We start from the raw sequence: 16,572 nt of genomic DNA, 5'->3' as shown, positions 1-16,572 counted from the left end.
ACCCTTAAAATTACTATGTTACCCTTCATTAAAATTAAAAACTTTATACTTTTACCCCTTATTACCCATAAACCCCCACTTAACTCAAATCACCTAAATTACCCTAACCTAATTACTCCCTCCATTTACTCCTCCCAACCGACACAATTCTCCATCTTTCCCAACCACCTTATCAAACTGATCTAGAGAGTTCTTAAGAACCCTAGATTTGGTTCTTCGTCTTCTTTGTGTTCTTCGTGTTCTTTGTGTCCTTCTCCTTCCTCTGTCCTTCGCCTCCTTCCTCTCCATTTCACCTCATGACATCTCCCTTTCCCTCCCCTTTCCTTCGAAATCCAGAGTCCCAATTTTCCATGGCTGACCTAGATCCACTAATTGACGCCTATATTGGCACCGACGACAACACCGAGGCTAAGTTGATCAAGTCCCTGATTAACGATTTAAACAGAGGTGATGATTTTTCTCGTCGCCTGTACACGCATGAAGATGGGCCAAGTTGCTGTTCTCCGACTACATTCAAGACTTTGGGGGAAGTTTTGAAAAATATTGACAAGGCGGAGAAGAAGAACAAGGATGAGGGTGAAGGCGAGTCCCATGGCCAAAAAAAACTTGATTTTGATGTCGTTTGTGTATATCTGGAGTCCCAAAGTGTGGAGGGTAGTGCTGCGCCCATCCCCAAGCCTCGATCTAAGGCTTCCAGGCCTCCGCCGAAGATTAGGCAACGTAGGATGGCGGCATTGGTGGTGCTGAGATGTATGCGGGGTTTGCCGGACCGCGACTTCGTGGTGCTTTCCTCTGATGAGGAGGCTGAGCACTAACCCTTGCGTAACGATTCCTAACCCTAATATTGTTAATTTTTTTAAAAAAAAAGAGTCCTAATTTTTGTTGGGTTGATCTATGCTGGATACTAGGGTTTGCTGTTGTGGGAATGTTTGACTAGATCTGGTTGCATGTTGGGTTGTATGGTTTTTTTTTTGTTATCCTAGGTTAGGTTATGTTTGATGTTATCCTGTCGTATTTTGTTGTGTTGATGCGGGTGTTGGTTATGATAAATCTGGGGGTTTAATTGTTTGTTGTGTTGATATATGCTAGATACTAGGGTTTGTTGAGGAAATTTCTGTGACCCTGGATACTACGGTTTGTTGAGTGTTTTAATTAATGTTGTATCTATTGCATGTTCTGTTGTTTTGTTGGAATAATGTTGGATGTTTGATGTTGGCTTCTGGTTGATGTTGCATGTGTGGAGTTCATTGTGTTGTTGTTGATTGGCATGGACTATGTTGGGTTATGGTTGATGTTGCCTGTGTGGAGTTGATTGTGATGTTGTTGATTGGCATGGACTGTTTTGGCTTATTTTTTATGTTGGTTGTGTGTAGTTGATTGTGTTTTTGTTGATTGGCATGGTCTATTTTGGCTTATGTTTGATGTTGGCTGTGTGGAGTTCATTGTGTTGTTGTTCCTTGGGATAGACTATGTTGGCTGTGTGGACTTGATTGATGAATGATGAGGCTGGTATCTTGTGCATGTTCATTGTGTTGTTGTTCCTTGGGATAGACTATGTTGGCTGTGTGGACTTGATTGATGAATGATGAGGCTGGTGTCTTATGCATGTTCATTGTTGCCTAGTCAGTCCCTTAAAAGGAGTCCCCTGTGATTAGCTTGTGTTTGCTGGTTTGTATTGAGTCCCATACTTTGATATGATATTTAGCTTACCCATATCCACATGATGAAGGGACTCCATTGAATTTCACAAATCACAAGTGAATTGCTCCATCAACATGCTTAATGCTGTTGTTGTTGAGGTACCCTTGTGCATATGTGTAGTATTCAACAATGACAGTGTAACCCTCTGATGGATTGAGTGCCCACATAAATTGTCTATCTTTGTCATTCATATTCCATTAAAAATGTGGGTACAAAAAGACAATACCTTTGAGTAATGAACATAAAACATTGCAAAAGACCACATCATAATCTAAAGACATTACAACATACTGCCTTACTTGTTTGGATAATTGTAATGAACAAAATATTACACCTAACCCCTTGATTCTTCAACAATTTTTTGAAAAAACAAATAAAGAAACTTACTAAGAGAAATGGTTATGTGTGGCAGTCCATGTGTTGTCTTGTTCTTGTAATGAGTCCCCTAATCTGCATCCACCTCCATATCTTCAGTGACTTCTTCATTGGCTTGATTTGCTGGCCTAAACATAATGTTTAGGTACTCCACAGCCTCCAATACTACCTCTTTCTAAATCTCTACTATTTCTGGAAGATTGCCAAGGTTTTCCAGCTTTTTTTTGTTCATATGTGGTATCTTGTACTTGTTACCACCTTCTGCCTTGAGTATCTTAATCATGCATTTTTGCAATGTAACCCAGATGTACTTGTTAACATGGGGGTTGAATGTGTCATAAGAGTGTCTGACCTTTTCAACTAGCTCCTCTTAGTCCCTAGGAAAAGACTGATATTGCAAAGATTGTATAGACCTAAAAAGCCCTAAGTCAAGGACATTCAAACCAGGTGACTGTGCTGGCTAAAAAACAAATTGAATGTTAAAGCCATTAGCTGTTGTTGCTGCCAGAAACTCAGCATCAGTAGGAACTTGGTGAGGCCTTGTATTGTCCCATTGGATGACCATATCCTTGGGCAGACCTTCAGGCCACTTTGACATGATTGCTGGAATGACCTTTGTTAGCAGCATCTCTCTGATTACTTCTTTGTTTATATTCTAGAGTGCCTTTGTTTCCATAGTCCCTCTTGCTCTTTTCTTGCTTGATTTCTGTGCTACTTGCTGGACAGTGAATGGGAAGATGCCATACTTCCCATCATGTAACATTTCTCCATTTATGCCATATAATGGCTTCCCTATAGTTTCCATGAACATTGGCTTGAGCTTGAATCTTCTTGACTGAACTGCCATGTAAGGATCCTCTTCACTTGACAGTAGATAAAACCTCCTTTTATCAGGGTTTAAGTAGAACCACTTCTCATCACAGTGTATGACATTCCTCATGTCAACAAATGTGGGGTCCTCATTCCCTGTAATTGGATTTATATGTGACAAAATCCATCTTAGTCTGGCAACCTTATGGTCTGATGTCAGCAATGGTTTGTTGCAGCATGTGTGTGTTCTTAGCCTTCCTCTCTTCTTCAAATTGTGAAATGTACTAAGACTGATCTTCAATGCTCCTGCATAGCTCCTTTCTGTCTGCCTTAAATGTAATGGGACTGACTGGAGAGTTTCATCAGAAATTTGCAATGGCTTTCTCCCTGTTTTGCCAATTTTTTTAGTCCTGACATCAATCAAGTCCCCTATTGCCAGCTGCCTTTTTATGTCTGTGAAGATTCTTGTGATTGTTGATTTGTGAACATTGAAATCAGATGATAATTGCTTCATGTGACCCTTGGTAATGTCCCATTGTTCATTTTCACCAAAATTGCATCAACAATTTTCCTTCTTTGCTGCATTGTTAGTTGCTTTCTGCATACACTATGAGTCCCTTCATGAGCTTGCTGTTGCATTTGTGTGTGTTCAAAATCAGTGTCTGTGTGTTGTTGCTGTTGTTGTTCTTCTTGGTTAGCATCCATGATTTCATCTTCTGAATCGTACTCCCAAATGCCTGCATCCTGTATCTCTTCTTCTTCATCGAACCCCAACTCTGCCATATGTTCTTCATTTAGAATGTGTTCGATATCAAAAAAAACAAAATCACCATTTTCTGCCATGTCTGTGTTTTTTGCAAGCACAGGGAGATGGAGTGAGGGGCCTGCTGATTTTTTGGGTTGAAGATGAAGACTAAACCCAGTTGTGCAGTAATGACAGCAGCGCAACCCTTTTTTTGTAAAGCTGTGAACAGTTTAGGTAGTTTGTAATTAAGCTAACCGTAACGGTTAAGGTAGGAAGGTGTAATTTTTGGGTGAAGGAACTTTGTTTTTGCTGGTGTTTAGGTAGTTTGTAATTAAGCTAACCGTAACGGTTAAGGTAGGAAGGTGTAATTTTTGGGTGAAGGAACTCTGTTTTTGCTGGTGTGTGTAACCCAGCTTCAAACATTTATGGTTGTATTTAATGTGTGACAATGGAGGATGCTTTTATTCCCTCCTTAAATGCTGAATTCTGAAATTTAATGGTGGGTTGGCTGGTTATATAGCCCCCTAAATTTTTTGAAAATAATTGAGATTGGCAGGTTTTTTTTAAAAAATTGGGGGGAAACAAAAATTTCAACCCAAAAAAAACCATCCTTGAAATTTTCGGTGGTTTTTTTGGGGGGAAATACCCCACATGCATTTTCTGCCATAATTTCCCACCAAAATTCATTGTGGGTGGCCACACTTTCTCTCTCCTCCCCCTTTAATTAAACTCACTTACTTTTCCTAAACTTTACCCTTCAATCTTTTGCTTCGTGAACCATAATAATGCCCAAAGTTGCACATAAAAAAAACGTCCCTTTTGATTAGTCATGATTTATTGCTATTGCTTGATCACGTCCCTTTTGCAGGTTTAAAGGGAATTTGTAATTGAAATCACGCCTAATAAGATAACTAATAATTGGATTTAGGTTTAACATGATTTTAATTCAAGTGATGATCACCAATATTAGAATTAATTGTGTATTAATAATCAACCAACATAGATTAAATAGGTTTAGGATTAATTTGATGTATGTATGTTAATCAAAAAGCGCGCATGAACATCAATAAGAAAGAAGTAGAGGACTATTTTAGGGCAAGTTTGACTTCTTTGGAAGTCATATTCGTACCATCATCTCCAAACATTCTGTCATGGTTCCGCACCACTATGGAGTTAACAATCTCTGTGATTGTGGATGGGGTGTAATGTAACCTTCATAATCATGAACGGTTTACAAGTTCCTAAAACTTGTTGGCGACTCTTTTTCTCTAGCTTCTTTACCTTGGAGAGCCGTCATACTTAAAAACATGACTCACATGTAGGGCGGAGTGAAAAATCCCTACAGTATCATTGCTTAAAAAAATAAAATAAAATTGTAAAATCGTAAACTAAATCGCAACATACGGTTTTAATGCGGTTCGATTTGGTCCGATTTGACATGCCATACAATTTGGTATGATTCAGCAAAATATCAAACCATAATATATGGTGTGGTTTGGGTTATGCCCCAAACCGCGCCAAACTGGACCACATATACCCCTTGGAGAAATTATATATATTTAGCATTTCTCAACTTAAGTCTATCCAAAAAAAAAAAAAAAAAAAAAAAAAAAAAAAAAAAAAAACTGTAAAAAAGAGGGTGTGAGAGAGAAAGAGAGAGAGAGAGATGGAAGGTGAAGGAAAAACAGTGAGCCTAAGAAAATCAATTATAGTACCAAGTGTTCAAGAGTTATTCAAAGGTTGTTGTCTAAAAGAAATTCCTGAAAGATACATCGATCCGATCTGATCAAGAGCCTCCAATAATATTAGATGATATTACGAAAGTAAAGAAAATTATTGTTCTAATAATCATCTTCAGTTACCAATTATCAACATGGAAGATTTAATTAGTGGAGATGGAGATGAATTGAAGAAGTTGCACTTAGCATGCCAAGAGTGGGGCCTTTTTTCAGGTTTAAATTCGTCTCAATCGTTTTAGAAGGTTCTTATTTGCAATTTTTATTTTTTTTTGTATAAATTTAATTAATATATTTAATAACACATATAAGTTTTTCTTAAAAAAAAAATAATAACACATATAAGTAATACTTCGTACATAGTATATGTTTTGGAAATTAATATTATAAAACAGCATATTAATTTATGAATTGGATTGACAAGAACACACTCGATAATCATTTTTCTTATTGGGTATCAACTGGAGCTAGAGTGCACATGTGGATAAGATATATTCATTATGTAAAGAAAGATAATCTTGATAGGAAAAGACGTAATTATGAAAGTTATAGAAAACTTACCGTGTGTTCGGGTAGAGAAAGGGGAGGAGAAAAGGTAATAGAGTATAAAACATATTCCTAGGCCTTAACCATAAGCTTAAACTTTTGGTTAAGTTGGTCTTTTAACTTGGTATCGAAGCAAATGTGATAAAAAGGTCACGGATTTAAATCTCATCCACCCCTCCTTTCAAAGCGGAATATTAAACGCGGTGAGGCGCGTGATAGAGTATAAAACATATTCTTAAGCCTCAACCAAAAGATGGGTTTTCCTTCCAAATATCTCTTTTGTTAGAGAAATCAATTTCTTACTATTTTATCTCGCCATTCCTCTCCCCTCCAATTTCCTTTCTTTCTCTTTTGTTATCCAAAATATAAGATATCATCCTTCATTTTCCTTCCCTTCCTTTCTCTCCATTTCCTTCAATTCAAACAAAGTGTTGTTAACTAGAGAGGAAGATAAGAGAAATTCCTTAAAAGAGTTCCATGAAATTTGATTACTAGATCACAGGAATATAAGGGAGTTTGGAATACAAAGTTTATTTGTCATATCTTTTTTTAGGCACAAATAACAAGAAGATATAACTTGTTTGTTCCATTATTAGTACTCCCTCCATTTTTAAATACTTGCTCCATTTCTTCATGTGCGGAATTTTAGAAGAAATTGGAGAAAGTAATAAAATATGGAGGTAGTAGGGGTAGGTGGAAGAATAATAAATAGTAAAAAACAAAAGTAGTTAAGAGAAATGAAAAAGAGAGAATATGAAATTAATAAAATATGGTTTGTGTTGAGCCCATTAGTTGAGAGAAGTGAATTAAATATTGTAAATTTTATTTTCTAAATTAGGAAATTGAGCAAGTATTTAAAAACGGCCCGAAATAAAAAGTGGAACAAGTATTTAAAAACGAAGGAAGTAAATCATATAATCAATGTTTGAAGATATAATTTTTTTTCTCTTGATTTGTCCTGTTAAATAGGAAGACACGTGACTCTTTTGGTTGTGCAAATGTGCTCACATTTTGAAATCACAAATTCACAACCAATAATTGTTTCAGCAACTTTTCCAATTCAAGAAAAACTTCCTCCGTTTTGAAATAAATACCCCAATTTGACATTATCCCTCTGTCTCAAATAAAGCGTTCAATTCTACTTTGTACGGTTTTAAAAAATACCTTGATCATCACTATCTTTAATAATGTATTAACAATTCGTAAAAAAAAAAGGATATTTTGGATTTTAACACCAGACAAAAGGATGAAAATGGTTTTTAACACCCCCAAAATAAAAAATAAAAAATCTATTTAACACCACATAAAAAATTAAAAATTTGAAGTTACCACCAGTTAACGTTTTATGTGACGGAAAATTGACGTGGGTCCCAGGATTTGGTTTTACCTCCAATTTTCACCCAGCAAAACACGTACCTTCTTCCTTCATTGAATTATCACCAACCATCTTCATTGAATTCTTTCTGAATCTTGAAGAATTTCACATTGAATTTTCACATTTTACATTTTCACATTGAATTTTCACATTTTACATTTTCACATTGAATTTTCACATTTTCACCCATCTTCATCAACTAGAAAAGGGCGAAAGTTGCTGGAAATCTGACACCAAAGAAGGTATTTTTTTTATCTTTTGATAGCTATTTCGTCTATTACTGGTGTTAAAATAGCAATTTTTGGCTAAATTAGGGTCAGTTTTGGCAACAGAGTAGGAAACCCTAAAATAATCAATTTTCTGCAATTGACTATGCGACTTAGGTTAATTGGAGTCCTTAATTGAAATTAGAGATTAATTAAAGTGGTTTATTGTTAATTAAGCTACTATTAACTGTACATGCAATGTGTGATTTGTTTATTAATTTATGTTACTGAGTACCTGAATTGGGTTTCAATTGTGTAGTTTCAATTGTTTATGCATAAATGTTGGAATTGGTGCTTTGTAGTGTAAGTTTGAAAATTGGGATGGATTTGTTTATTCATAATGTGCATGTATTGATACATTATTGAAATATTAAATGGCTTTTAATATGTATTATATCTCTTTCACTGGTGGGTAGATAATGGTTGACAATGATGGTATGGTTGACATCTGCCTTAGAGTGGGAGGTGCTTTTGTCCCTAAAAGAGTTAGCAAAGACAGGCAGCTGCTGTGTTGGTGTGGTGGTTGGTGTTACTGGTACAGGAAAGTTTAGGTTTCTAAGTTGAATGTGCATTTGATTAGAACAGCTGCAATTCATGGATTTGTTAATGGTGACATGGTTGTGCCTATGCATTACAACTGTTGGTATAGGCAGAAGGGGAAAACCTTTAACACTGGGAAAAGGGAACTAGTTAACAGTGAAGAAGTTAAGGGCCTTTTAAAGACAATAAATGCAGAGGGGTATGTTGAAGTTTTTGTAACAGCACAAGCTCCTAGTAAGCCCATAAAGGAGGCCCAACTCAATCCACTAAAGACAAATAAAAAGGGCAAGAAGGTAGGAAGTTCAACTACTGTGAGTGTTAGGAGGAGCCCTAGGTTTAAAAAGACGGAAACTAAACAAAAGGAGGAGAGTCCACCTAGGGAGATATTTGTCACAAAGAAAGGGAAAGAGAAGGTTGCAGAAGTAGGAGCTTCTAGTTTTGCAAATGAAAAGGCTAAGTTGAAAGGGAAAGCCTCAGCAAAGGCTAAAGTATTGAGGTTTGATGATGAGGAGGATGATGGAGGTGAAGGATCTGGGTATTCAAGTTCAGATTTGAATGATGAGGACCAGGATTGGGAACCTAATGAAGAATAATATGATGAAGGGGATGAGGAATGGTATATTGAAGGGTCAAAGGAGATCTTGTACAAGGTGAACAAAAGCCTTAGGAAATGTTTGGGGAGTGAAATAGATGAGGGGGTTGTTAAAGATAAGAGGTCAGAGTTGAGGGATGACTTGGATGTTGGAAAACTGAAGGTGGAGCCAGAGACTGATGGTGATTCAGATGATTCAAGGATTTTGTGTGGATCTGATGAGGAAGAGGACTTTGCTCCATGGTTTAATGCTGATGTGGACTTTGACAACCCAATCCAGTTGAAGTTAAGTTAGAAATTCAATAATGCTTCAGTCTTAAGGAGGGCCTTAAGACTTCATGCCATTTAAAAAAGGTATGAGTTCTACTACTTGCATAATGACAGTACAAGGATTACAATTCAGTGTAGGCATAGATGTGACTGTGAGTTCAATAGTTACACCTGTAAAATGCCTGCTTGTACATGTGTGGGGGGAGTAAAGTGTCATTTCAAGGTGTTTGCATCAAAACTTGTTAAGCAGCAAACTTGGCAAATTAAAAGCTTGAAATTAAAACATACTTACTTCAGAGTGAAGAAAAACAAGATGATTACTGCTGAATATATAGCAGAGAGGTATCTTGAAGAGTTTAGGAGTAACCCTGGTTGGAGAATTAAAGAGATTAGGGCTAGGATTTTGAATAATTTAGGAATTGAAGTGACTTATTTTAAGGCATGGGTAGCTAGGTGTAGGGCAAAACTGATCATATTTGGTTCAGCTAGGGAGCAGTATGCAAGGGTGTGGGATTATGGGAAAGCTTTGATGAAGTATAACCTTGGTTCTGGGTGCAATGTTGTTGTTGATGGTATTGACAGGCCAGAGCCACCCTTGTTCATGAGGATGTTCATTTGTTTAAGGCCACTCAGAGATGGTTTTTCAAAAGGTCTTAGGCCACTAATAGGGTTGGATGGTTGTCACCTCAAAGGTGCCTATCCAGGGCAAATTCTGGTGGCAGTGGTTAAGGATGGGAATAACAACTTATTTCCTCTAGCTTGGGCTACAGTGGAGATAGAAAACCACGAAACTTGGGGTTGGTTCTTGGAATCACTTATGGCAATGTTTAAACATGACCAAGGAGCTGGGCTAACCATCATGTCTAACAGGCAGAAGGTATGCTTCTGTTTCCCTCTTAAGTATTTAGGTTCAATTTTTAAGTTTTTATGTGTATATATGTGATTGGCTTATGAGTTTACTTCTATCTGCATTTGGTAGGGTTTAATTACAGCAATGGCTGATGTTATTCCCAAAGTAGAACAAAGGTTTTGTGTTACGCATATTTGGGCTAACTTCAAGCTCAAATTTGCTGGATCAACCTTCAAGGAGCTATTTTGGAGTGCAGCCAGGGTTACCACTTATGTAAGTTGGTTTGCTTTAAGAAGCTAACTTATGCTTTTATATGCTTAATTGTCCTGCATATTGGTATGCTTTTATATGCTTAATTGTCTTGATCTGTTATATATGTCTAGCTTTTATACATGTTGTCCTCAACTGGTATGTCATTGCATATTGTCAGTTTGAGTATGAAATGGCCATGGAGTCTATCAAATTCCTTGATGAAGAGGCATATGAGTATTTAGTCAACATTCCAACCATTCATTGGTGTAGACATGCATTTACACCAAACTGCAAGTCCAACATGTTGTTGAACAACATTCGTGAGACTTTCAATGCAGTAATTAGGCCTTCCAGAGATAAACCTATCCTCACCCAAATGGAATGGATGAGGAGGTATATAATGAATAGGAATAATGAAAAGTGGGAGGATTCAAAAACAATTACAAGCAACTTAGTGCCATATGTGAGGAATGTTCTGGGAAGGATAGACTTTGTGGCTAGGTCCTGTGTGGTGCAACCATCAAGAGGGAATACATTTGAGGTGCAGCTGAAGGATGACCAAGTGTTGGTTGATTTGGATAAGGAAACCTGCACTTGTTACCATTGGGAACTCACTGACATTCCTTGTGTTCATGCTTATGCATGCATATTGGATATGAGGGGTGACATAGAGGCATATGTTGACCCATGCTATACCATGGACACATACAAGGCTGCTTATGAACCAGTTGTCCAACCAATGCCTGGTCCCAAGCACTGGGAGAGAGTCAAAATGAGGGAACCACAACCTCCTTCTTTTAAGGTGCAACCTGGGAGACCAAAGAGCAAAAAAAGGAAGCTTGAGCCAGGAGAATGTTCTACTGCAGGTGGTCAACCAAGCACAATAAAGAGGAAGAAGCAATGCAATCACTGTGGGGGATTTGGGCATTATGCCAAGACCTGCAAGCAACCTGGTGCACCAGATACAAATGTGACAAGGTCAGCAGGCAGACCCCCCTTGAACACTCCTTGGATGGTGGAGGAGAGGAACAACAAAGAGATTAGAGCTACAAAAAAAGGTAACACAAGCATTACACCAACTCCCCCTTTGTTTTACCTTTATGTATGTTATTCCACTAACTTTTTATTTTTGAATCCCTGTCATAGAGTGCAATTGGGGCAGGACCAAACAGCATAGCAAACAAAAAGTGTTTCCTCAAGAACAAGAAGGTTGTCTGTCATTAAGCAAGCAAGCACAGTTACAGTCAAGGCACCCAAGCTCAAGTCAGCCTAGCTCAAGTTAACCAAAAACAAAGACAAAGGCTTCCTCAAGTCAACCTGCAACACCCACAGTTCAACAACCACTCCAAACAGGTGTTGTAACAAGGGCCAAGCTGCAAACCTTCAGCAAGTTAAACCTCACTCAGTGATGTACTCATGACTGCTTAGAAAACATTGTGTATGTTTAATCTATTTTGGTAGTTTTTCTATGTCTTTAATTGCCATTTGAACATTTGGATACATTATTGTAGATTTTGCATGGCTTTGATTGCCATTAAAACAGTTTCAAGTAAGCTTCTTTTGTCAACCTATAGTTGAAGTGCTTAGTTCCATTTTCAATGTATTCCTATAACTTTAATACATGCAAGTGTTTCACATATTTCCCATGTTTTAGTGTTTCACATGTTTAAATCCTTTTCCAATGTTTAAACATTCTCAATTTAACAACTTAGACAAGTCATAAATAGGTTGATTGAAATACATATATATATATCACTAAAACCAAACTCATAACACTTCAAGTCATTACAAGAAATTATAACTACTTAATACAGCTTACTATTAAACACCCCTAACCATTAGGAAAACTACACCCATTGACAAACCAATACAAATGGCCATGCCCACCCAACCAAAACAGTTGATTGAAGACATTTTCCCTTCATTGCACTCCCTGTTCATTCTCTTCTTGTCAGCGTTCAAGGCCTTGCATCTCATCTTCAAATTATCAACTTCATTAAGTAGGCACCTCCTTTGGCCACTGATTTCATCAACTTCCCTTTTCAATTCATTAACTTCACCCTTTAGCAGCTTCTTATCCAACAACAAGTTGTTGATAACCCCTGTTTGTCAATCTGTTCCATCAAGTTGATCAACCCATTCGAAAGCTTTGCAACCCCTAGTTTCTGTGATTGGGTCATAAAACTTACAAGATATGAACTTCCTGCCTAGATTCTCCCTTGTCCAGCTAGTGAGCTTGGCCATTGGCGCACCACACTGGCATTTTTTTTCCTTAGAAGGGGAAGAGATAATAAATGACATAATTTGCATCAATTTTAGATCAACAATCACATTTACAGATTTGTACACCTGCCTAGATTCTCCCTTGTCCAGCTAGTGAGCTTGGCCATTGGCACACCACACTGGCATTTTTTTCCTTAGAAGGGGAAGAGCTAATAAATGACATAATCTGCATCAATTTTAGATCAACAATCACATTTACAGATTTGTACACTAACGAATTAACATTGTCAACAACAATTTTCATTTTTAATTACCTAATACGAAAAGCCCCAATTTCAATTTGTAATGAACCCTAATTTTGTAACTGGCCAGTTACATGCATAGATAACATAATCCAACCATCAATTCGAGTACAAAACAATTGAAAATAATAAACGTAATGAATTTAAACCATAATTACCAAACAAACGAACTATATTTCTCCAATTTGATTACACATAATTTGTTGTCATCGTATGAACACACTAATTACCTGTTTCAGCAGCTTCAATCTCTTCCTCTTCTCAAAAATCAAACAATGCTTCAGTAATTTTGGTTTTTTGGATGCAATTCGATCTGATTCTACTAAATTCGAACAAAAATTTGGTTACAAAAAGGGATAATTGGGAGAATCGTGTATATATAGAGAGATTTAAAAAAATTATCCGTTGGAGTGGGCCCCAGTAACAGTTCTGTTGACGGAATCAAGATTTTGGTGGTAACTTCAAATTTTTAATTTTTTATGTAATGTTAAAATAATTTATTTTTTTTTTTGGGTGTTAAAAACCATTTTCAGCCTTTTGTCTGGTGTTAAAATCCAAATATCCAAAAAAAAAAAATGTTGACAAAAGTTTTAAAAGGTGATGTTATAAATTATACATTGAGACTATATTTTATTATATAGTTAATGAAAAGTTTTGGTCAAAACTTTTAAGTTAAAGTTTGATTATAAAATGGGACAGTTTTCAAATGGCCATAGTTAAAATTGTGGCCATTGTATTAAATCAAATCACAACAGTTCATTTTTAGTGGCTAATGTAATCCGTTGATCTCATATGATTTACTTTTTATTTTATACTCCGTAATTAAAAAAAATTTGACAAAAAATAAAATAAAAACAATACCACGTTCAATTATTAGTTTTTCTTTCAGTTTCTTCTTTGTTTACTCTGTAATTTTTTTTCCTTTACTTCTCTTCAATCTTTGTTTGCCTGTTTTTGGGGTTACTTTTTATTGAAATTGGTGAATAATTTTACGGATTTGAGCTTCTCTGCATTCATTTGTGATTGCGTTCATTAATTATTTTTGGGTTGTGGGAGGTTGTTTAAGATTATTTAGGGAAAGTGCTAGAGAATTGGAAAAATCTGATTGTTGTCGAAGATTAGGCTGAGGTTGATTTGCAGATGGTCTTATTCAAATGATTTAATGGTGGCCAGTTGGTTTGGATCATAGAGATGCCAATTTGTTACTAGGGTTGATAAGAATCTAATCAAACCTAAATAAACAGACTTTGATGAATTTGAACCTGATTAGCTCATAAATAATTCGATTCAATGGAATTTTGTCTTATACAATCCGAAAAATGATCTATGATTTAATTGATTGTATGATGCAGAACGTGGTATTTTTATAATTTTTTTGGGTCAAATTTTTAAATAAAATAAACATAATATCAATGATTCATATTAGTCAATTAAAATAAATGGCTGTGATTTGATCTAATACAATGGCCACAATTTTATTGTGGCCACTCAAAAGTCATCCCATTTTAAAAGCTAATAAATTAAGGTTTTTTTTTTTTTGTTAACAGACAAAATGAGCACTCTATTTTAGAACTGTTAGGCATATTGTTCACAATGTATTCCCTCCTCCATTCATAATTTCATATATATTATTTACAATTGTCATATATTTGACCTTTCAAAGTCAATTTTTATGTATAACTATTATTGTTAGACATTTTACTATTGTTTCATCTTTCAAACTAAGTACTCGAAACTTAATAGCTAGTGTTAGTATGCTAAACTAGAGGTCTTATACAAAGATATAAAATGTAAATGCAGCTCGTAAATCATGGGGTAAACTCTTCGGTGGTGAACAAATTCAAGTTAGAGACTGAAGAATTATTCAATCTTCCAGTGCATGAAAAGAATAAGTATTGGCAAACTCCACAGACATAGAAGGGTTTGGACAAGCCTTTGTTGTATCAGATGATCAAAAGTTGGACTGGGGTGACATGTTTTACTAAACCACCTTACGTAAACATTTGCGGAAACCCTACTTGTTTCCCATGCTACCTCTTTCATACAGGTAATCAATCATTATTTTTAACTTCATGAAGGTCAAAGTTATATATAAACATTAATACATTTTCTTTAATTGGTGTTATTACGTATTTACGTGTGAGAATCTATGACCAATTCACATGTTAATTGGTGTTATTAAGGTTTAATAATTGTTAACTTTTTTTTCTAATCTTTTTTTATGCAACCTTGTTTTCCTTTATTAAGTTTACGGCTATGTACCAAAGTTTTCGAACAATTCATCCATGCATTTTCATAAACATTGACTATCAATTATCATAAATTCTAATGTAAAGGGCTAAAAATATTGGAGAGATACTTTGGTGTAATTAGTGTGTTAAAGTACATCCAAGTAGAGTTGACATTGACAATAGGTTGGACCGAGCCAACAAGCTGGGTATCATTAGTGAACTAGGCCGTATCAAGCCCGCCTTATCGTGTAGGCTGATTATGTGAGGCTTGCTAAGGTAATAGAGCCCAACATCGCACGTCCAGCTAGTGACTATTTGTGGCATGCTAACTTGCTTAGTAGGCTCATTTTATTTTGATTTGTACCAAGTACACTATACTCCATCTTTTCCTATTTGTTAGTTCTTACTATAATTGTAAATTACCATTATTAGATTCTCTTGAACATATATTTTCAAAACTCAACATTCTATGATTTTATACATAATTAAAGATGTTGATGGTCAAGCATGTTCTTTGAAAATTGCAGAAAAATAAATGAAGCAAACAATAAGGGACAGCGAGAAATAATATAAGTAGCTCATTGCAGCCTTATTTATTGGATTAGTTGGGGTTATAATTGCAAATATTCTTACATCTAATTCTATTGCATTATTAGCATTAGTAACTTAACAGAAGCTAATCCTTGTAGTGAGGAGTTATTTGGTTCGGTACATAATCAATTTCATAATTTCATGTCATTCCATTTCATTATGGGTCATTTTTTTTCTCTTGTTTATAATTAAATCTTCATGTACGGGTCTAATTACTATTATCACCAACTCATACAGAGAAACACTGGAAAATTACTCAGCCGAACTACAAAAGCTTGTTAGGAAGATACTTGATTATATGGCAAAAGCTCTAGACAAACAGTGACCTCAAAGATAATGTGTTTGGAGAAGGACATCAATCAATGAGGATGAACTATTATCCACCCTGTCCGCAACCTGATAAGGTGATCGGTTTAACGCCTCACAGTGATTCAATTTCTCTCATCACAATCCTTCTTGAGGTTAACGATGTGGAAGGCCTCCAAATCAAGAAAGATAACAAGTGGGTGTCGATCAAGCCCATACCGAACGCCTTTGTAATCAATGTCGGGGATGTGCTAAAGGTACGTAAATTTGCAAGTAGCAAGTTAATTTTGCATCGAAGAATGAATAATACCATGAGAGATCTCATTAACATCAACTAAGTCTGTCTTATATCTATTGTACAATGTAGATTATGAGCAATGGAATATACAACAGTGTTTTGCATTGTGCTGTAGTTAATACTAGCAAAGAGAGACTATCGGTTGCCACGTTCCATGGTCCAGCACTTTATCATGAAATAGGTCCGAACCCTGATTTAGTAACTTCTACCACTCCGGCGAGGTTTAAAAGAACCAGAGCTACAGATTACAATAAATGATTTTTAGCTCGTCCTCTTGATGGGGGAAGATATCTTGATGTCATGAGGATTGTTAAGAACGACCAACATTTGGGGTAATTTGAACTATACAAGTATACAACTGATGGATCATATTCGCGAGATGTTCCTTATGCATCTGCAATAAGTTCCACTATGTAAGTTATGTTATGTATGTCTACAAGAATGTAGCTAAGAGCATCCGGAAATGTTTTAAAAGTAATAAGGATTGTTTCTTAATGAAAGGAGGTGATGATGAACTACTTGTTGATTATTTTTATGATGTTAAGGCTTGTAAAGTTCATACG

The 16,572-nt window shown here is 36.0% G+C and overlaps 1 protein-coding gene and 1 pseudogene across 1 annotated transcript; one reads left to right on the top strand and one right to left on the bottom strand.

Moving 5' to 3' along the window:
- Nucleotides 1-2,731: 2,731 nt before the first annotated feature.
- On the bottom strand, nucleotides 2,732-3,400 carry LOC110728869. Its single transcript, XM_021908540.1, has one exon. The coding sequence runs from the start codon at nucleotides 3,398-3,400 to the stop codon at nucleotides 2,732-2,734; it is 669 nt and encodes a 222-aa protein (XP_021764232.1).
- A 2,044-nt stretch (nucleotides 3,401-5,444) lies between these two features.
- Nucleotides 5,445-16,398, top strand: LOC110728816 (annotated as a pseudogene).
- The last annotated feature ends 174 nt before the right edge of the window (nucleotides 16,399-16,572 follow it).

This window comes from Chenopodium quinoa, unplaced genomic scaffold (assembly GCF_001683475.1).
Source record: "Chenopodium quinoa cultivar QQ74 unplaced genomic scaffold, ASM168347v1, whole genome shotgun sequence".
NCBI classification, from domain to species: Eukaryota; Viridiplantae; Streptophyta; class Magnoliopsida; order Caryophyllales; family Amaranthaceae; genus Chenopodium; species Chenopodium quinoa.
The sequence above is the reverse complement of the archived record's forward strand: the minus strand, read 5'-3'. Positions and strand labels throughout refer to the sequence as shown.

Excerpts from the sequence above, each read along its gene's own strand:
- LOC110728869 (XM_021908540.1), bottom strand. The coding sequence starts at position 3,400 with ATGAAGCAATTATCATCTGATTTCAATGTTCACAAATCAACAATCACA.